Source organism: Cimex lectularius, unplaced genomic scaffold (genome assembly GCF_000648675.2).
Source record: "Cimex lectularius strain Harlan isolate CLEC.00 unplaced genomic scaffold, Clec_2.1 scaffold277, whole genome shotgun sequence".
NCBI lineage: Eukaryota > Metazoa > Arthropoda > Insecta > Hemiptera > Cimicidae > Cimex > Cimex lectularius.
In genome coordinates this window covers 338,435-360,589 of record NW_019394221.1, presented here as the reverse complement: position 1 = coordinate 360,589, position 22,155 = coordinate 338,435, and the positions used below count along the sequence as shown (strand labels likewise).

Sequence of the window (22,155 nt, the reverse complement as noted above, 5' to 3'; positions counted from 1 at the left end):
TGGTGACGCCCCTGAAGCCCAATTTTGACAGTGGTACGGATAAGACCAAGGTCTGACTCAGAACCACCAAAACGTAGGTCATAGGAATTGTAACAATAAATTTATTAATGTGGAAAACGTATATTAAAGATATTTTGGTAATAAAATAAACTATTGTTATTTAATGTAATTTTTATTAATTTCAAAGTATACATGTGATTTTATTCTTTATTTCTAAAGTTTTAGTTGCAGAAAAAATTGATATATAAAGCTGAAGTAGTTCGATAAAGATTATTTCAACACAAATTGTAAATCTCCCCTCGAAAGAAAAAACAAAAAAACAAAAAAAAAACAATAAACATCTATCGTTGTGCTATTTGAAATTGACTCATTTAATTGACTAACGTTGCAGACGTGTTGTTCCCCTTTTTCTGTCGCGAAGGTCAAATTCAGTTTGATACATTTTTTGTGCATCTCGCAGTTTTGCTACTTCCTATAATTTGCAATATAATTATTAAGGATGAATTTTAAGACATTCACGTCCTAAAAATGAAATCAAAGTCAACAATCTGTACAATATAGACACAATAATGAAAAACAAACGGAAAGGAAAATAATGCGAAATAAAAAATAATCTTGTTATGATTTTAAAAAGCTTGTTCCATTTTTAAAATTGTGTTTTTACAAATGGCAATTTCAGGTATCTGTTAAACATTCCTACAATTGTATTTTACATAAATAATTAGAAAGAAAATTTATATGTTATTTACAAGGCATAAACTTCCGTTAAATTAAAAAAATCTTGCATACAGAATCAACTGCTGATGTAATAAATAACTCACAAATCTATGTTTAGTTTATAAAGAATATCCAATAAGTTACTGTGTAACATTCCAAAGCAAACTACAATAAATTTGTGTACAAAATAAGGAAAAGAGAAGCCAAAGTTAAGTCTATTATGTTCTCCTTACCTTAGCAGTGGAATTTAAACTGTTTTCAGCTTCGTGCAGTTTGCTCTGGGCGTCGACTTTCCTTCTTTCTAACTGTTTCACTATTCTTATAAGTTCAGCCTGAAAAAAATGCTTATGTTAGCAACACAGTGAGATGGCAGCGGCGATAGACTTTTTGTTCACATACCTGTGAAAGGGGTTCGACGCTCATTTCCGTTATATCGGTTCTCGATTCTAAACATGAAAAATATATTTTCCTTCAGAAATTTTATTAAAATAGTTTCGATTACAGATAATGTTGATATTTTCATTGCATTGTTTTTTTCCTACATGAGTAGGAAGCCATCCTACAAGTATAAGCAAGCCTCGAATCTATTCTTATTCTTATAATCGTGTGTAAATGCTTGTATTTTGAGATTACAAAATACAAATAAGAGAGAATATGTGTAAAAAAAATTATATACAATTAAAACAAAAAAGAGTGGAAAAGCAGCCTATTGACATTACTCCAAAGATACTATGATGTATATTTAATTAATACTAGGGTCACTATTACTGGATGGGAGATCCTGCAACGTTAGCCCTTTTTGTCGGTGGGGGTTGTTTGATGGAATTCACCAGGACCTGAGTTTTTGGATTTGAGGATTTATGTTGGTTGGGATGGTTTTATGAAAGTTGCGGTAACAGGAGACTATTACATCTTGGACAAAAGAAATATGGGTAGTTTCGTTTGACACTTGAAATTGAGTTTTGAAGATTTTTCTTAGAATAAGAAGGCAGAGTGGGAGATGGATTCAACATAAATTTAGAAAAGTTGGAAAATGGTTAGTTTTCTTGCCCGCCCCTTCTTTTTTGTACTATTCAACAGATTTAGAATTTTAAAAAACTTACCAATTAAAATTCTCAATCGTTCTTTTTCAGATGCGAGTTGCCTCTTTAAACTTTCTTTTAATTTCATTGCTTCCATATATTCTCTATAACCTTCACAATCAATGTGTGTTGCTTTTTCATCTGAAGAATAAACGTTCAAAATTAATTGCAAAATAATAAGTGTACTTTTTAATAATAATAAAATAGATATTAAATTAGCAAAAGTTTAAATTGTTCATTTATCCTAGATCTAGTGCCTAACATCACAAAAAATAGTGTGAAATTACCAGCCGAGTGAAGCTGTGTTGAACTGACATAAAATCCTATTTACTATTTTTGCTATTCGCTTGCTGGATGCTTGCAAATTATTAGTTTCGACACAAATTAAACAAAGGGTCATAAAGGTGCTAACTGATTAATCAAACGCAATCAGTTGATTTCCATTCTATAACTATTTTCTGTAGCCACAGGTTAGAAAAGGTCAAAATTGCCTAGTTTATAGGGGAATGCTTTTAAAATTTGCAAGGTTTTTGTTTTTATAGTAGTGGTTATTTAATCTTGTTTATTCTTGTGACAACAAATTGTATCCCTTAAAAAATCTGTTTAAAAGATTGTCAAAACCAAGACCCAATTATGTACCAACTACTTACATAGTTATGTGCATATTTGACTTTGGGTGCTTTTATAAATTGAGTATTTTATTAAAAAAAAGAAGCTTATTAGCTTATTTATTTAGCAGTTAATTTTCCTGGCCTTATCAGCCAGAGGCTTCCTCGCTTGTAGAAGCATTTTCATTGCAAAGATGTCTAAATTTATTGCAGGTATCAGTTTTCAGTATTTGAAACTTAATTTCTTTGTATGGAAACATTTAGAGTAGAATGGAAGTGAAACCAGATTAGATCTTGTCTCTGTATAGTTTTGTATAATATGGTTAAGCTTAGAAGGAATTGGCCTCTTTATGATTTTTCCACGTCCCCTATGTCTGAAAAGTTCTTAATGCAATCCCAATGGCCCTGGACTAAACTACCGATGAGGTAGACGCCTTTAGTACTGCACGGCTGTCCAAATAGATAGATGGCTGGCACATTTTTCAATGGCCACAGTCTATACCTGAAAGATGGTGGCATATTGAACAAGGCTTCTACAAATTCTACTGCTTTGTTTATTTCCATAGATGCCAGCTCCTGAGTTTGATCTTAGAGACATCTATATACCAGAGGAGCTGGAATCCTATTCTCCCAGAAGATCCCAGTTTATATATATTTAAATACATTTTTAATGTCATCTATTTCACCATTAGTATGCATATTTTTGGATTTCTGGGAGTTAGGCCACAACTATCCAGGCAAATTATTCCTGATGAAGACTTTTCTGTTTGCTTGACAACTTCAACAAATCCTTTGGTCTCCCCAAAGGTTTTTACAGTGTTTTTCTTTCTTTTAAATTCACCTTATTATTTTAAACACAATTATAATATTAAAACTGACATCAATATAAAGATGAACACATTTAAATGTGACATAAAAGCTTGTTCTCATGATTATAATTAGTTTATTCGGACTTTCACTCTCAAGAGTTGTCACTTGTCTGATGTGCTGACCCTAGGGTATCAGGGAGTTCACCCACCCAGCTATGTGGCTGGGTTGCTAGTGTTCCCCTTAAACTACATGCTCAGGAGATCGTCGTTTTCCTACTGACTGGGTTAGGCTCCGACGGGGGCTGTCGACAACTAGGTCATTTCAGCCCAAAACCCATGCAAACTATAATTTAGCCTAATACTAATTAAATTAGATGTCAGTCGCACAAATAAATACAATCTACCTATGTACATTTCACTCATTCTGATTAGGCTGTAGAGTACTCGATATTAATGAGTTAATAATAATTACTTAAATTAGGGTTGATGAGGAACTTTAAAAAATATTCTGCCATCGATTCTAAACGCACACACACACTGCAGGAGGACCGAGCTCCTCACCTCTCAGACTAATAAATGCACGCATTAAAAAAACAAAAAAAAACATAGAATACAACTATTTACAGTAAAAAAAACCCTATGTCCTCCAAAAAATGGAAAGGGGACCCAGAAACCAATTGCCGAGGTTGAGAACCATTGTTAAATCTGGACTGTCTACATGCTCTCTGTATGGTGCCAAGGCATCACACACCTCTATTATGTGAGACACACTGAGCAACATGTCTCTGCATAAGGGGCAGCTACACAGTATTTGGTCCAAAAGCAGATGCTCATGTGTCAACCACATATGACCAATCCCAAATCGGGTGAGGACGAGCCCTCGTCTCCGATGGCAATCTACCAGTCATGCTCTTAACTTGCAAGATTACCCGCCCACTGACACTGCCATCTTTCTTTTTTAAAGTTTTTCACTACAAGCTTAGCGTCAGACGGCCTGATCACAATGGCTGTCTGAAAGGGGGGATGTCCTGGCTTTAGCCACTTTGTCTGCATGTTCATTACCCTCTGGCTGAAGGGAAACCAGGCATCAACCACCTTTTTCCGAGGTGCTCCAGCTCAGCATTTATTTAACAAGAACACAATGAGAGGATCCACAGAGAACTTGTCTCGTACAGCCCAAACAGCACTCAGAGAGTTGCTACTTACAAGGAAGGCGGATGATTTTGTTACTCAAAACTATTTGTATTTCTTAATTTTAAGTATTGTAATATGACTGTTCTGACTGGTGATATGGCTTTTCTCAGTAGGAAAAACAAATTATCTACTTTTTGCTATAGAATGACCTAGTTCTCCCCTGTGGTTATAGAATTAATTATATTTTTGGTTTTGGAAATTAAAGGATGAGGTTATTTCAAATGACAAAAGCATAAATTAGTATGCTTAGCAATTATTAAAAAAGACAATTTTCATCAAACCTCAAACATATACCAGTTTAATTTGAAAAATGTGATGCCACTGTTGCAAGAGTGGTTTTGACTATTTGTGAACAATTAAACACTATTTTTCTTTAAATAAAAACTGAAATTTATTTATAAATAAATTTACAGTGTTTAAATTAACTCTAAAGAGCTACCTTTGAAATACCTTTTAATTTGCATTGATGATTCTTTTGGTCTCAATATTGACAAGGTTGTATGTAGCTTCTAAATTTTTACACATTGCAATAATTTGCAGAAAATTAATTTTAGTACTTTGAAGCTTACATTGGTCAAGTCCTGGGGTAACCTTTAATTGTTATGATTAACTTTGTTTTTATTGTCGCATTTGTAATTTTTATCGTTATATGAAAAAATACTTATTAATATTTTCTGACTTTTTTTTCTGTGAGTTACAAAGACAGATTTATAGCAAAATCTCCTCAACAGACTCACTAATAACATATTACAAACCAATAGACCAGCGTGTGAACACAAGATCCTCAAATTATTACACAACTGAGGACGATGACTCCTTGGAGCTGATTAAATCAATTGTTTACTATAAAGTAGAAAAATAAGCTATAAAAGAACTATTACCTATAATTAAGTCTAAATTGTAGACAAGTTTAATTATTACAAATTGTATATTCGAAAGACTATGCTATCAAATTATAGCAGAAAGCCATGCCTCAGGCCATAACTTACAAAAAAGAAACATACTGCTTGGATCCTCTTTTTGTAACGTTTTTAATTCTTTTTCCAACTTTTTTGCTTCAGCTTCAAGTCGTTTATTATCTTCAATAAGTGCATCCCTAGGGTTAAAAGATCCAATGCATTATTAATTTTAATTTAAGTAAAGTTTAACAAACATACCTTGCAGCTTTGTCAGATTTTAACTCAGAGGCTAATCTTTCTAAGTCCATACCACTCATTTTAACTTTTGACTATCAAAAAACATTAATGTAAAATATCAACGGTAAAAATTATTGAGCAAACTGGCTGTTGCTAGGGCCATAACAATCAGCGGCAACTTTCACCCGAAGAAACCTTCATTCAATCACAATGCTTTTTTTTATTTCGATGAACTTTCCTCGCAGTAAATGTCGATGTTCATAAATTCATGCTCTATTGTACGAATTGGTGTTATTGTGCTGTCGTCGATATTAATTTCTCTACTTTCTGTCACATACCATGGAAACTCCTAAACAAGAAAAATGCTCATTTTATAAATGTAATAAATTAAATTGTATAAAATCACCTTATGTTCAGCATCTTCAGATAAAATATACGATGTAGACTCCGTTGTGTGTATGCAAAATTTAAACGTGGATCCTTCAAGTAAAGGTGTTGTGTAATTTGTGCTGACTGTGAGTTTTAAACAAAATGCTCTTAAAACCTCTGTAAGATGGACTAAATATGGATCTTCCACACTGTCAATGATATTTTTATTGCTATATTTTAATAATTAAGCAGGCATATTAATTTAATATCTATAACATACAGTTCTTGAGGTCCAGTGATGATTTTATTGAAATAAAAAACAATTTTTTCAATTAGTTTAGAATTAGGATCATAAAAGCAAATATCCAATTGTTGTAAATCTTTTTTATCTAAAATAAATTTGATGGTTGAAAGCGATTTACTGATGTAATCATTTAATGGTGGATATGCTGACACCTGAGAAAATAAAAATTACTATCAATCACAGCGTTATGTTGTACGTCATATTAAAAAAATCCATTCTTACATGAATAGGAACTCCGTACTTCCGTTTTGTCAGAAATATTCCATCAGGGTATATTTTTTTAACGTACAACAACTGGTGAATCACAACTTCCAAAAATTCCATAACAATATTTACGATATTTGAATACAACATGCTTATCCCTTGTTTGACTTATTGCACTAGAAATGTTGAATAAATTAGTTTGGTGAAACATAAATTTATGTATAAAGACACACTGAAGATGGTGAAAAGCTGAAACATCGAGGATAATCATACCAAAATTATTATTAATGACAATATATATTTTTTTTAAATGAAAAATATTTGAAAATGTTTTTTTAAATCAAATGGTTGATCATTGGACCATTTTGGCAGAATAGTGGCAAACTGATAGGGGGGGGGGGGCGATTAGAAACTGAATAGTGTACATCCCAACTCAGTCCATTGATACTAAAATTTAAAGATTGGTGAACTTCCTCAGCATCAAGAGGCTAACCAATTAACCAGAGAAGGGGCATGACAGCACCCATGGGTCTGGAACCTCAAAATAGGCACACTGAAGAATGTACTAAAGTTGTAGCTGGATAAAGCACAAGGTCAGCTTAGATTCATAAATATTTCAAAAAGAAACTCCTAGATCTTTCATAAGGCAAAATTTGAGGATATTATAGGCTTCTATACCGGCCACCCTCTTAACTACCACCGACGAGCAAAGCAGACAGAAACATGCCAACTCTGTCTGGAGAGACATAGGCACATATGCTTCGAGAATTTGAGACACTAGCCTGGAGGTAAAGCCACTTCGGTAAGGCAATCTCACACCAAGATAAGTGTACAAAGAGGTCCGTGTTAAGTATCAATAGATCATAGATGGCCAGGTAGATGACAGACAGGCAATACATGAGGAAATAGGTCGGTGATATCACATTAAGCAAAGTATGCCATGAAAATTTCCCAAATTCTGTAAAAGTATTAAACGCTTTTACATTTTTACGGAATACCTGATGAATTAGGCAATTTTATTGGATTATAGTTGAGTTATCTTAAGTACATCAAAGACCATCAATCAAAGACCGAAGTAATGATTTTATATAAGAATGAATTTAAATTAGTTTTATTCTCGGGATGAACCTGTAACTCAATCATCATCTTAGCCTCACTGAAGATGGCGAAGTGTGAAAAGTCTGACCCAAATAGGATAGGCAGGCATGATCTACAAGCGTCAAATTATAAAATGAAATATGTTAAAAGACCTGAAGCATAATTACAGAAGAAAGGCCAAAAGTTGAGTTTATCAACAAGCTTTTGAACTCGAACAAATAATAAATAATCTAAAGATTCCTTTGTTCGTTCTTTAAATACATTTTTACTAGAGTTGATGCTGGAATTTCGTCTACGAGTTGGTGAACTGGCACTGGGTTGCTTATTGGTTCCATTTTGACTTGCTTGTTCAGCTACTCACTAATGAATTACTATGAGCAGTTCAACTGATTGAAGACACAATAAGTACCCAGTGCCGGCTCAGCATATGGTTTGTAGCATTCATACCGGCAGTACTCACTAAACATAAGTGTATTATGCTAGATAGGACTATCATGAATATATAAGGGTAACGAAACACCAAATGTTAATTTATTGTAAATAAGTCACAGTTCTTGAATTAGTGAAAATCAAACATTTCTTAAGATTTACCATTATAAAATCCCTTGATAATAAAAACAAACAAGTTCATAAGTTGGATCTTGTAATTATTTAATTTTTATACACGAGTAGCACAATTTCCAATACTTATAAACATTATCTAAAAAAATAATGAAATAAAATAAGAAAAGCTTGAGAAAACTCTGGTATGAACAGTATACATTTGGTATGGATGAAGGTTACACGTTCTGGTAGGTTACACACGATACCCAGGACTTCTCACCTCAATGCATGGCAGGATGTCCATTTTCGTCCTTGATTACGTCATGGACTTATTTATTTTTACATTCCCACCAAAATACAATACAACAAATTTAAAATATTAAAAAAGCATTAACAATAAAATTATCCTTAATTTATTGTAGTAATTAAATTAAGACAAAAACAAATAGAAGATTTATTTTAGCAGATTTCTAATGAACAGGATTTTTTATTTTTATATTCACACCTATGCAAACACTAGAAACACTCGTGGTGTTATGGATCAAACAGCAAAATAACAAATTAACAATAGTTTTATTAAATAATGACAATTATTACTGTAGGTATTAAAAAAGAGTAACAAGATTAACCTGATGTTAAGCAGTCCTTAGTGTTTTGACTTTATTTATTTTCATATACCGTATCAGGATTTCAGCAGAATGGATTTCAATGTATTTTTTTTTTTTTTTTGCCTTGAACATCTAGCCATGTATTATTTTGATTTACTGGCATTATAGAGAAAAATATCCATTGGGAGGCGCCTTGCATTAATTATTCAAGAAGCCTATGATCCATTCTTTTCAGTAGTCTACGTGATAATTGTGGGAAATGGATTAATTATATTTGTGTGTTACTCTGACCTTGTAATTTACAATGAAAACATATGTAATATGTTTCTTGAAAAAACGAAACAGTTGGCATATGAAGATGTCTGTAAAATGTTATTGTTTACATAAAAAAAAAAGGGGGCAGGCACTATTAGTCGTCAAATTTCTGATCTTGTAATCTACGAATATTGGAATATTTGGACGATCTTGGCTCCAGTACGTAAAAATTTGGAGTTTTGATTTTAATGGAAATTTCGGTCGTCGGGTCAGTAATAAGCCGAATTATTAGCCATAGAAACATGTACATATGAGTTATTTATATTCATGCAATTATTTTATATGTATTACTAATTGTAAATTTTTAAAATTCGATATTTGTTAATAACTCATTCTTTGATGATGAAAGAAAATTTTTCGAAAGCTTGGCAGGAAAGAAAAAACTTAAACGTGTTCTTTTCTTTTGACCTCATCTGGATCCACCTCTTCTTTATGTACACATGAAATAAATATTAAACATCTCAGGAGTGACACAAAATAGGACTTTCAGATAGTCAGGCAGCTCTAAAGGTTCTCCAGGCCTAGGAGATCAATTAAAAAACTTTCCTGGAACTGCCTAAATACCTTAAAACACTGGGATCTACAAAAAGCCGAACACTTGGGGTCCCTCGCGGAATATAGAGTACTCTGGGGCAGTTTGAGTGAGGTCTAGTATGAATGTATTTATTAGGGAGAGTGGAGTGGCTTCTTCTCCTCTTACCCCCGGAATATCGGGTACACTGGGGCAGTGTTAACGAGTTCTGGCATGAATGTATTTTATTAGAGTGAAATGGAGGGGCCTCTTCATCTATTGCCCCGAGAATATCGAGTACTCTGGCATTTTGAATGAGGTCTAATGTGAATGTATTTATTAGCGTGAGTGGAGAGGCTTCTTCTCCTATTATTTACTCCATGAATATCGAGTACACTGTGACAATGTCAATGAGTTCTGGTGCGAATTTAATTTATTAGTATAAAATGAAGGAGCTTCTTCCTCTATTGCTCCAAGAATTTCGAATACTCTGGCGGTGCGAATTAGGTCTAATGTGAATATATTTATTAGCGTGAATGGAGGGCCTTTTTCACTTATGAACCAATGAATATCAAGTACAATGGCAGGGTGAATGAGATCTAATATGAATGTATTTATTCACGTGAATGGAATGACTTTATCCCATATTACTCCAGGAATATCGAGTACACTGGGGTAGTGCCTATAAGTTATCGTGTGAATTTAATTTATTAGCGTAAAATGTAGGTTCTCTCTATTGCCCTAAGGATATCGAGTATTCTGGAGTAGTATAAATGTAAACCAGACTATCATGTTTTAAATGCATACATTTTTATATAATGTATTTTATGTTTATTATATTTTATATCCTCGACTGACGAGGAACTTGTAGCGCTGTTAATAATAATCGTTATAAAAGAAGTTTTGATTTGTTTTTGAGGATTTTTTAAAGATTGTATAGGGCTTTACCTTGCGGTTGTATGCTAATGAATCGTTTAAGACCTCGTGGAGCTAGACCGTATCCGATGGAGAAAGATCGGTTTATCAGAGTTGTCAATCAATGCTACATCAAAAATATGCGTTTCAACCAAAACATGCCACTAATGGAATTTTTGCTAGATTACCCAATAGATTTTGTACTAAGACAGGATTGACAAAATCTGGTAAAAAGTGATAAGTAGATATGTATGATTTGAATGATTGATGGTTGTAAAATGCCTCCTTTAATCAGTCTCTGACAGGCCAGAAGATATTTTAACAGATGTGTGCTTTTACACCTTGGTGAATATTTTTCTGAATATTTGGAGTGATATCGTTATCTAATTTGATGTTGAGATAAGAAATTATATTAATGAAGTGGTTTCTGTTTGTCTCGCTCGTTAATGATGCAACCAAGTGACAAACCGGTCCGTGAGAGAAATAAAGCGTGTTTTTCGTTTCCGCGAATAATTAAAAATTCCAATAGTTATCTAGATGGAATTCGATTCGATTAGTTGTATAATACAATCGATATCACAACAATAAAAAAAGCGTGTTTCTCTCTAAAGTTGTGGGCCGCGACTGGGGCTCACATGTGCTCCAATTTTGAAATGGATGTGGTTTTGTCAAGATTATCAGGCTGGTTACGTAAACAAGACTTCATAATGTCCCAAAAAAACCTTGCCCCTCGATATCGGCTCCTTGGTTGACGAATTAATTGGCCAATTTTCGATTATACAGTTTAATTTCCACTGAGATTTCATAGTTTTATTAGCTAACCTAATTATTAGATCCTAGATTAGGAAAATAGTTCAAAACATTACTCCTGTACTGTCATGACAGGAATCGAATATTACCACTTGTAGATGTCACGATCGGGAATCAAAAGACCCATAAAAATATCACAAAATAGTCTGTATACAGTACTGCAATGATCATACAGACATGATATGTTAGTTCAAACAGGGTGATGACTTACAAAATTTATTTATGTAAAAACTTTATGGAAAAAGATAGCTAGTTCTTTTGTTTGATTTTGCTTTTGCTGCAAGCTATTGTCGTTCAATTACGTGAAATCCACAGATATGCAAAATTTTGCCTCATCCCGTCTGAGATTTTTCAATTTTGATGATACAAACACTTAGTACACACAATGATGTGTATTGAGGGGAAAAAAGAGAAGGTTTTTTTGCCTTATAGACAATGAGTGGTATAGTCATCAAATTGTTAACTTTTGCAACAACATGGAATCTAATGTCTTATATTTCGTCAATACCCAATTGTCATAAGATTTTTACAAAAATTATCCTACAGACCAAACAGACACAAGTACGCAAAATCATACTTACAGGAAATGAAAGTCGTTCGCGTTTGACATGAGCAAAATTCGCAGAAATGACCCACGACGATAATGAGTATTCAGACATCGGAATTATTACAGGACGGTACTCCCCAAGGGAGCATTTTTGGCCCCTCCCTTTTTACCTACTGCTGAATTTCTTATACATCCCAATACCTTAACATTTAAATTTTGTCTTCTGCCCAGACAGATACTTAGGTCTATACCTAAACAACAAACTGACGTGGAATATTGTTCTCTGACTTGAATTCTATCCATGCTGAGGCCAACATCCAAGAATCCACACACTGGATCAAAGTATGATCGTAAAGAAGAAAGCAAATTTAGTTGCTACTGCTAAGCTTTCGACCTATTTTAAGGTCATTAGGGCAAAATAACCTTAAATATGTCTACAGATTGACAAATTATGTTTTTACAGGCGATCTCAAATTTACTTGAAGACTGACTCAGTCCGAACATTGCCAAGGACTGTAACCTTCTTAAAGACCATACCTTGATCCAGTGTTCGTATGTGAAAAAGTGGTCGGTACTTCTAATACTGAAAACGTCCACGACCAACTTGAGCTTATCGAAGAATGGAGCAAACAATTACATAGATCAAAATTGAATGAAGAGTACCTAGTGTAGGTTCACATTGGGGAAAGAAAAAAAAAACAGTCTTGATCTCCACTGTAGATCAGCACAAAAAAGATACTGACGTATAATCAAGTGAAACACTTAGGACTATACATAGATAGCAGACTGATGAGGTATCCCAATGCAAGACTTAAGAGACAACTTAACAGAAGACGTGGAGAATTACGAAAACTTCTAAGTCCGAAATCCACCTTGACCCTCAAAACTAAACCAACCTTTTTCAAGACTTTCCTGCTACCACTTTGGACATACCGAGGTGAAATTTGCGGTACTGTCAAGCCACCCAACATCCACAACATCCACAGCATCCAATTTTCCCCAGTTAAACTGTCAAAGCTCTTTACTATGCCACAAAACTTACTATCAACGATCTTAACCAGTCTTTTTGTCATCGAATAGATTCCTTCATATTGAGTGCCAGAGTCAGTGTTCTAACCAGAAGAAAAACATAGCTCACATATTTTTTATATGCATATGCTACAAATAAATAATTATGTAATAAAAAATTACAAGCTTAAAATACCCTTCTAGAGGTTATATTTGTTTGATTGGATGAATGGTTTGATCATGTTTCAGTGTCAGTATCAGTGTTGTGTCCAAGAGAAAAAAAAACATACGCACGAAAAAGAGTGGTTATCGTCTTGCCCTGCTTATATCCCTGTTGGGCACAGGTCGCTTTTAATGAAATGACGACGATAATATAAAATTGTAAACAGGTATTGGATAAATAAAAATGGATAGAATTTGAAAGAAAAAAAATCAAGAAATTAATTTTTATAACGAACAATAGATTTCACAAAAAATGAAAATGTGATATCAGTAGATTTTCTTCGTCAATCATTTTCTCGAGCCGTTAATTGCTGTTAAGCGTTCCTTTTATGACCGTAATTACATGAAGTATCAGGTTTGCGAACATAAAAAAAACATGCTAGCAACAGATATTATCTTAATAATATATTATTATATACTTGTAGGTACTATTTGTTTTAATGTCTTTAATCTGATCCATGAAGTCATGCCGGTCTGCAACTTTAGAGACAATAGACGTTCCAATGACCAATAAAAAATTTATTACGTTTAAAAAATGTAAGTCTGATTAGGTAAGCCGCTTATATAAAAAAACAACAACACCAAAATAATATATTAATTGTAAAAGCATTTAATCGATAGGTTTTAATGACTTTTGCCTTTTTTTGGGGCAATTTATTTTCGAATAAATAATATTTCCTAAATAAATTTTAAATATTTCAAACTTCATTCTGTTCTTGGTGATACTCCAGTCGCATCGGATCAAATTGAAATTAAGACGGACGATTGAAAAGTTCGAGTTTGTATGAAGGTTGTATGAATTTCATGAAATTCGTTAAATTTAGTAAAAATCTGAAATTTAGTGGCTTATATTTTGTGCACATTTCACACACACACACACACACACACACACACACACACACACACACACACNACATTTAGTGGCTTATATTTTGTGCACATTTCACACGCACGCACACACACACACACACACACACACACACACACACACACAGACACACAGACAGACAGACAGACAGACAGACACATTTTTCAAAAGACTATGAGTGCAGAGTTTCAAGTTCAGTCAATGGAGATACTCCAGGCTCATAGAAACAAATTGAACCTAAGACACACAATAGAAAAATGCGAGCATGTGAAGGAAAAAGAGGATTTTTTGTCTTGAAGCGGATGGAGAAGCAGCATCATGAAATTGGTTAAATTTGGCAATAATCTGAAATTTAGAGGCTCAAAATTCCAGCCTTCCTGGACCATATGGAGGGCCAATGTCTTTGGACAGCCTTCAATGCCATCAACTGATGTCTCTTGTATGGATTCCAAATGACATATTCATAAAAAAGAATTGATCATCCAAGGGCGTTGAGATCTCGTATTTTTAGAAGGAGGCTAATTTAAAATTGATAACAAAACAATGAATTTTTGTTATTTTTTTACGACAAAGGGAACAAAACTGCAGATTAAACTGCTAAGAAAATTTGTGACTTGTATGATAATAGGATAAAGCGCTGTTTTAATAGTTTATTCGGTTCAGAAGCGGAAATTTTGATTTGAAAGATGCAAACTTACCCTGGTCGTTTTGCAACCATTGATAATGACTAAATTCAAGTTTTAGTCATAAATAACATACACTCAACGATATGAGACATTGCAGAGACTTAACTTATCTTATAAAAGCGTTGCAAGGTATGAGGTTAGCTGGCTAGGTTTTTCAGACATGGATACTTCATACGCTAACTGAAATTAATTTATGAAACTTCATATCCATCTGCAATTCTATCTTAAAAGGGCTTGCAAACGACCCATTTTTAAAAATATTGATAACAGGGTGAAGCCCTTTACAACAATTCAAAGACTGGGAAAAAAGCAGCGACACACTGTTGACAATTCCAAAAGCCGGATTACACTTCATGAACGTAATGTGCATTTTATGGGATTGGTAAAGGGTGTTTTATTATGACCTTCAGCCAAAATTGATCAAAAAAGACCATCATCGGCTAATTACAAGTGTTTTTTTCTCCAGGAACTCCCGGCGCATAGTAGTCACTGAGCCCGAATTATTCGTTATAATTTTTAACATTGAGCAAATTAAAGTTGTGTTTTAAACTTACACGTGTTATCAGTCAAATTCAACCTTTAAATTATTTTTCAGAAATGTTAGGAATTTTTAATTTCAAAAAATTGTGATTTCTTTTTATTTGTTGACTTTTACTCCTTAGGAATAGTAAACCAATATTTATGAACACGGTAGGTATATTTTCTGCAGTCTAAAATTACTGCAACATATTATAAATATCTACTGTGTTATTTATAATGTTATGGATAGATTTCGGTTCTCCTGGACATCAAAAATAAATTTCCTTTCAGCGGAAGAAGGGAAGCTAGAACCAGTCTCAAATAATTCTTAAAATTATAAATAAAATCAAATTGTATTTATAAAATGTCGTGGTTGTCTAAATTGAACACTAAAAATCCATAAAATATGTAATTAAAATTAATTTATTGGGAAAAACCTCCGTCTGCAATTCCATCTTAAAACGCCATGAAAACGACTTTTACAATACTTTTCAGAAAGAAGCCTGGGAAAAAAGCAGCGATCCACTGATGACAACCCTAGAGCAGAAAAAGCTATTTAACTATTAAACCTTCTTAAATATGAATCCTCTAAAAAATAGCGTAAACGATTTTTTCAAGAGAAAACATTCGAATTTATAATTGTGAAAAACAAAATATTTCTTTTTGAAACTCAGTCAAATTTATCCTCATTTTTTTAAAATAAAAACGTATGACTTTGGGTTTACAAATTTTCATAGTCCTATGAGCCTTCAAACGCCTTGAATTTTTACCTAGCCGTAGGTAGAGGTCGTTTAATTTTAGGAAAATAATTAAAAATTAGCAATACGTCTGGTATTTCATATTTTAGGCCCAGATAGGCTAGTGCTCGGCTGGGGATGTGCTACCCAACCCGTATTATCCTCACATTGCTCCTTAAAATTTTTACTATACTCTGAAAAACTCAATTAAAGTGAAAAAGTTTACTTGATATGAGGATTACGAGAAACACATCAGTAGTTCATCCCTCAACAACTTAACAACTGGTTGGACGGAATTATAATACTACATGGATGATGGCAAGAATAGAAAGAAATTGTCCATATATTGTCGATTAAATTTGTTTACCAAGTACCGTTACAAGTTAAACAAACAGAAACATCAAGACAATATCATGCTTCTATCATAAAGAATTTATGAGATTAGCTTAATAGAGTGGGCAAGAATTAAAACCAAGCAAAGTATTGATGCTGATATTTATTATGTCAGCGATAACTGTATTAAAGAGAGGGAAACAACTCTTTCAAAAATGGCACCATCCCCTGGTACACAGATGGATCTAGAACACAAGAAGGTACAGAGGCAGGAATTTTTGAACGTGGAACCAAATACTCAGAACCCATGGGAAAACACACCAGTACCTTCCAAGCTGAGATTCATGCAATCGAAAGATGTACCCAACTCAACCTAAGTAAAGGGTACAAAAACAAGAATATAGCTATTATGTCAGATAGCCAAGCAGCCATCAAAGCACTAAGCTCAAATATATTAGTTCAAGGATGGTACTGAACTGCAAAACCAAACTAAACATACTTGGTACGCAGAATAAAGTCAGCCTCTGCTGGGTCCCAGGACACATGGGAGTAGAAGGCAACGAGAAAGCGGACACCCTTGCAAGAAAAGGGGCTGCTACACCGCTGATAGGACCTGAACCCTTCTGTGGCATAGGAACCCACACTATTAACGAGTATCTCAGACAGAAGGGCAAAAAGAAAATGAGGGACTTTGGAATTCACTCATTGTACACAGACAATCGAAGAATCTTATAACCAATTTTGGTAGGAAAGAAATTACAGAATGTGTCAAGGAAAGCAGGAACAAACTGCGAATCCTAATAGGATTCCTAACAGGACACTGCAAATTAAATGGACACTTAAAGAAAATTGGAATAATCCAAGATGGGACATGCAGATTCTGCAAGGAGGCAGAAAAGACACCAACACATTTACTAACAAATCTACACAAACAAGCTACACTAACCCGTAGGAGGAAATGTTTTGGGATGTATAATGTGACCATAGTAGAGCATCAACCATTGAAACCGGGCCTACTAATCAAGTTTCTTGATGAAATAGGTCTCACCGATGTGCTTTAGGGCGCAGTATACTACACCCTGAACCATATCTACATCTACATTGATGCTGATATTAACTCATCAAAATAAAATCCAATTATGAACGGTACTTGCTTGTTTAAACATATTTTTCTGGGGGCCTGAGAATAACTATAAAATGCTAGAAAAGCTAAAACGTAAAGAATTATGCTCTGGATTGAAACAAAGGCATAAAATACCTATATTAAAAAAAATTCGTCCTTCATCAGAATTATAATGTAACTCAAAACAAACCCAAATCAATTGTGAAGTAATTGTAAAATTATTTAGCTGAAATTATTACTGTACTTCCTTGTTTAAACATTTTTTCTGGAGGCCTGAGAATAACTGTAAAATGCTAGAAATGCTAAAACGTAAAGAATTATGCTCCGGATTGAAACAAAGGCATAAAATACCTATATTAAAAAAAAAATTCCTACCTTCATCAGAATTATAATGTAACTCAAAACAAACCCAAATCAATTGTGAAGTAATTGTAAAATTATTTAGCTGAAATTATTACTGTACTTCCTTGTTTAAACATTTTTTCTGGAGGCCTGAGAATAACTGTAAAATGCTAGAAACGCTAAAACGTAAACAATTATGCTCCGGATTGAAACAAAGGCATAAAATATTTATATTAATAAAATTCGTACCTTCATCAGAATTATAATGTAACTTAAAACAAACCCAAATCAATTGTGAAGTAATTGTAAAATTAATTAGCTGAAATTATTCATTTATAGAAAATATAAGGTTCTTTTAAATATATTAATGATTTTTTGCATTTTCACGTAGTATATTAACAAAAAGATCATTTTTATCAATCATAAAATGATCGAAAAGTTAAACAATTTTAAAAACTAATTGATTTTGAAAATTTGAAATCTGATCTAACAGCCCTCAAAAACAGTTGGGCAAACCGATTTTGTAACGGACTCCAGCGTCCGGTATCGAACTGGTTTATTTTCGAATTTAGACCGTTCTACTGACGCAATGTCCGGGTTCGAACAGGGCCGAAAGAGTTGTTTAAAAACAAAAAAGATAAAAATGTCCTTTGCGCAGGGTCTTAAACTAAGTTCAGTAGTGTTTTACGATCTACGATTTATAGCTGAAAGCCTATATCTAGACGCGTTGCTGCTAAACACCTACAAAACAGGTGTCGGTTGGTACAATATATTGCTTAATACTATTTAAAAATAAATATCGTTTTTATTAATACAGACAAACACGTACGCCAAGAAAACTATTGATTGTAAAGCAGACTTTGAAAAATGTTAGAAAGAAAATTGATGGAATAATTATTTATAATAAAAATTTTATCAGTCCCAATTGTGAAGATTGGCTCTGAAAAGACATCAAGCCCATCAAGGCCGGCGTTTTCCAAGGGAGTATCCTAGGACCATCCTCTACAAAGTCTACATCACTGACTATAGCCCCTAATACCCACATCACGGACGACACCGCAATCCTTTCCACAAATTCTGACTCTATCCTTTCAGCAAAAGCAACCCAAGACCACCTAGAACTCACTATCGACTAGTGTACGTGCAATCAAGCTAAATGAACAAAATAGCCGCCACGTGACGTTCATTTCTAGAAATACCTCTCCACCAATGCACATATACAGTAATGTAATTCCCCCATCCAACCAAATCCACTACCTTGGATTCTACTTGGACAGCAGACTTACCTGAAGCATAAAACAAAAAAAAAAAAACAAGAACTGAGCCGAAGATGCGGACAATTCAGACACCTACTTAGACCCAAATCCGCAATGAGTACACACATCAAACTAACAATAAACAAGATTTGGACTTACGGAATCGAGCTGTTGGGTTCTAACATCCAAAGAATCCAATCCTTTCAACTATATCATTCACGAAGACCTAGACGTCCTATGGTCGTACATAATCCAAATACAATTCTTCAGTCCAAGCTTTACTTCCACACCAATCCACTAATTTAAGCCATCTCTTCAACGCCCCATCCACCTAAAACTTAAAACTCCTAACACAACCCTGAATTCAATCAACAATCCTAAACCCTGAAAGTTTCAGCAATGGCCGGCATTTCTCCCCCATCCCTTACCCGTGGTCTGACAGGTTCCTGCTATTGATTGCTACCGACAAATTATTAAATGTGTAAATTTTTGTACAGAAATAAGTATAACAAAATCATTCCCAATTAATTTTATAGCACAAAAAGTGCTACCGACAATAGCCACAGTCTATGATTGAAAAACAGTGACAAATTGCCCCTCAGTTTATTTCCGTAGATAAAGACTTAGTTTCTGGCTCTATCGTTGGCAAGATCGTGGGGATAAATCTGTGCAGACTTCAAAAAAGGAATATACGCTTCGGGTTCCTTTTCTATTATCCTTTGGCTGGAAATCTGTTATCCAGGACGTCCATCACCAGTATCGATGTCCTCTTGTTCAACAATTTACTAGCAGAGTTTGTTCCTGATCTTTTCATTATTAATACAGGTTGTTCCAAAGCTTACATTCCATCCTGATCTTCTACACCTCCACACCGTTTTAACATATAGTCCGCAACTGGGATCCTTTTCTCCCAGTCTGCTCTATCGGCCATTTTAATTTGAAATTTTTCATCAAATCTGAATTTTGGGATAGTGGCATTATCAGGCATGGCAGGTGTAGAACCTTGATTACCTGAACTGCCTGTAGAATACGTGAAAACAGTATGCACACCAGTCCTGCTTAAGTTGGGGGTTAGGATTCGACGATGTGCAAATTATATACTCGTGCAATACTCGTGGAAAGCTTTACGCTGTCTTTGTATGAAATGAAGATTTTGATATTGGATATATAGAAAGAAAATTACCTAATGGCAGAATTCAATGGCCTACATCTAAGCGATATACAAAGGAAATGTTCCTTGCTTCAATGCAGAGGATTCATCTTCAGGGTACATGGTGACAGTGTATTCCAAAGAATGAATGGATTCTCCAGCTTTTGTACTTCGGCTAACAGAACCCCCTGAAAACCCAACAAAGCACTATAACTAAAATATACACTGATTGGAGCAAAAGTGAAGATATTGTTGAATTCACTAATTTCGTGGTCCGCTTAGATAGTTTTTATTTATTTTTAAAAAATTCACAGAAATATATATATAACACTAATTTTGTATTTACAGGGGAGATGGCCGGGCACTATTACATCCTGTTTTTAGAGAAAAAAACCTAATTAGATCCCAAGGATTAAATAGAGAGTAATTTCAACAATCAAGTTAATGGCGAAAGAAGGCATTGGATGATTGGAACATTGTCAAGAGCATCGAAAAGACGTTATTTGGTTGTATACTCTTTTAGTAAAATATTAATTAGGTGTAAAAAGCAACCGTTGGTTGAAAATATTAAAAAGTCTCTGCATTGGTTTCGTAGTTGGATTCGAATTCAGGGCCGCTGAGATTCGAACCCGAAACCCAGTGACCGTTGCGGCCATCGCCCTCTTTATCATTGTTTAAATACTGGGATATAATTGCAAGTGGGCGAAGTACACCGCGGTAATAAAAGTAATTAACGGGCAGACATGATGGAAATTGAGGCCGCCCTTAGTACACCAGACCGCATCTCACGATTTTTGAATAATTATCGATTAAAGGTCACTAATCACCACACATTAGTACACTATCGTTTTCCTATTTCAGCGCTCCTACATATCTCCTTAAGACGAGTCGGATAAAATATCAATAGTGTTTGCACATTTGTCAAATAATTCCATTACAATACAAATTGGATTTTGTAATTAAATATCGACAGATGTTAGATTCTTGTTTAACAAACTTTAATTCAGATATTAATTATTTTAAACAGAGACATATTCATCAGCCAGTCGCAGCCCACTTCATTATGTAAACCAAAGTTCCATTTAAGTCAAGTTTTCATCGAGAGACAACTTACATAAACGTATAAAAATAATGCAATATCACGTGTAAAACTCTGACCATTTTTTAAAATGGTCTTTCCATTTGTGTAATTAAATTTATGGTATGGTTAAGAATTTGTGTGGTAGCTGAGACTTCATGAATAAATTTGCCAAAAGTTCAATACCTGAAAAGTGAAAAAAATACTTTTTCTCTACTCATAGGGCCTATTGATATTAACTCTCGGATACGTTTCTAATCTATTTATATTAATTTTCTAGTTTTTAAAATTTGAAAAAAGATTTTCTTGGTTTTGTAATTATTGACATATGTCACGTTCACAAAAGTTGCTAACACATGTATTAGTACTGTACCTTAATAAATGTACCTTAATGTAAACATTTGTACGTAATTCTCAAAAATCGGTTATCAGTTTTATCACCAATGTAAAATTAATTACTATTAAACAATAGCGAAAAATTCGATTTTCCCGTTACAAATGAAATTTTGTAATTTTTTACATTTTTTTAAATAATTAATTTTTTACATCTTTGTGATAAATTTGACAAAAACAGGTATAAATTTATACATATGGTGACCCGTGAACAGATACTTCAAAAGAAATCTTACATGCCAAAATGGACTAAAAAGTCCCTGTTGTTAAAAGTCTCATTCTCACCTTTTACTACTTTATTCCATAAAGTCCCTATCGTCTCATAAAATGTTAATTCTACTGTAGATTTGATTACATAGTGGAAAGAGCATTAAAAACCATATGATGTTGGTGGTTTATTGCAGCTTTATGCAAAAAAAAAAAAAAATCACTTTTTTCGAGTTTTTATAGTTCTTGTTTAAAGTTTGAAAAAGATTTTCTTGGTTTGTAAAAAATTGTAAATATCTTGGAAAAAAGATCTTCGTTGTGTTCACAACAGAACGACAATTCTTTAAGTTTTTGCCAAGCTTATATTTCGCCTAATTTTAAACAATCTTATTGGAAATGCAGTTTCTTTTTCTCAAGATATATTTCAACACTCATCGAGTTAAAGAAACTTTATTTAAATGTT

The 22,155-nt window shown here is 33.7% G+C and overlaps 1 protein-coding gene across 8 annotated transcripts; it reads right to left on the bottom strand.

Moving 5' to 3' along the window:
• Positions 1 to 194: 194 nt before the first annotated feature.
• On the bottom strand, positions 195 to 21,787 carry LOC106670697 (rootletin-like). 8 transcript variants are annotated; one of them, XR_001341113.2, is made up of 7 exons: positions 8,283 to 8,311; positions 8,113 to 8,221; positions 6,442 to 6,599; positions 6,196 to 6,371; positions 5,953 to 6,145; positions 5,568 to 5,895; positions 5,465 to 5,506 (listed from the first exon to the last, which is right to left on the bottom strand). XR_001341113.2 is itself a non-coding variant. In XM_014401267.2 (6 exons), exons 1-6 carry the CDS (start codon positions 5,624 to 5,626, stop codon positions 380 to 382), a joined length of 525 nt encoding a protein of 174 aa, XP_014256753.1. In that variant the 5' UTR covers positions 5,627 to 5,865; the 3' UTR covers positions 195 to 379. The 8 variants fall into 8 exon arrangements, 3 of the variants coding, with proteins under 3 accessions (XP_014256753.1, XP_014256762.1, XP_014256771.1); XM_014401267.2 differs by lacking the exons at positions 5,953 to 6,145; positions 6,196 to 6,371; positions 6,442 to 6,599; positions 8,113 to 8,221; positions 8,283 to 8,311 and adding exons at positions 195 to 472; positions 951 to 1,049; positions 1,117 to 1,163; positions 1,821 to 1,940 and having other exon boundaries at positions 5,400 to 5,506; positions 5,568 to 5,865; XM_014401276.2 differs by lacking the exons at positions 5,953 to 6,145; positions 6,196 to 6,371; positions 6,442 to 6,599; positions 8,113 to 8,221; positions 8,283 to 8,311 and adding exons at positions 195 to 472; positions 951 to 1,049; positions 1,117 to 1,163; positions 1,821 to 1,940 and having other exon boundaries at positions 5,415 to 5,506; positions 5,568 to 5,770.
• Positions 21,788 to 22,155: the final 368 nt, after the last annotated feature.

What these genes read in the sequence shown, in the direction of transcription:
- LOC106670697 (XM_014401267.2), bottom strand. Translation starts at nt 5,626, where the DNA reads ATGAGTGGTATGGACTTAGAAAGATTAGCCTCTGAGTTAAAATCTGAC. An exon ending in ACGATTGAGAATTTTAATTG is followed by an intron (nt 1,164 to 1,820) that starts GTAAGTTTTTTA and finishes TTTCATGTTTAG; the next exon opens with AATCGAGAACCGATATAACG. An exon ending in GTTTAAATTCCACTGCTAAG is followed by an intron (nt 473 to 950) that starts GTAAGGAGAACA and finishes TGCAAATTATAG; the next exon opens with GAAGTAGCAAAACTGCGAGA.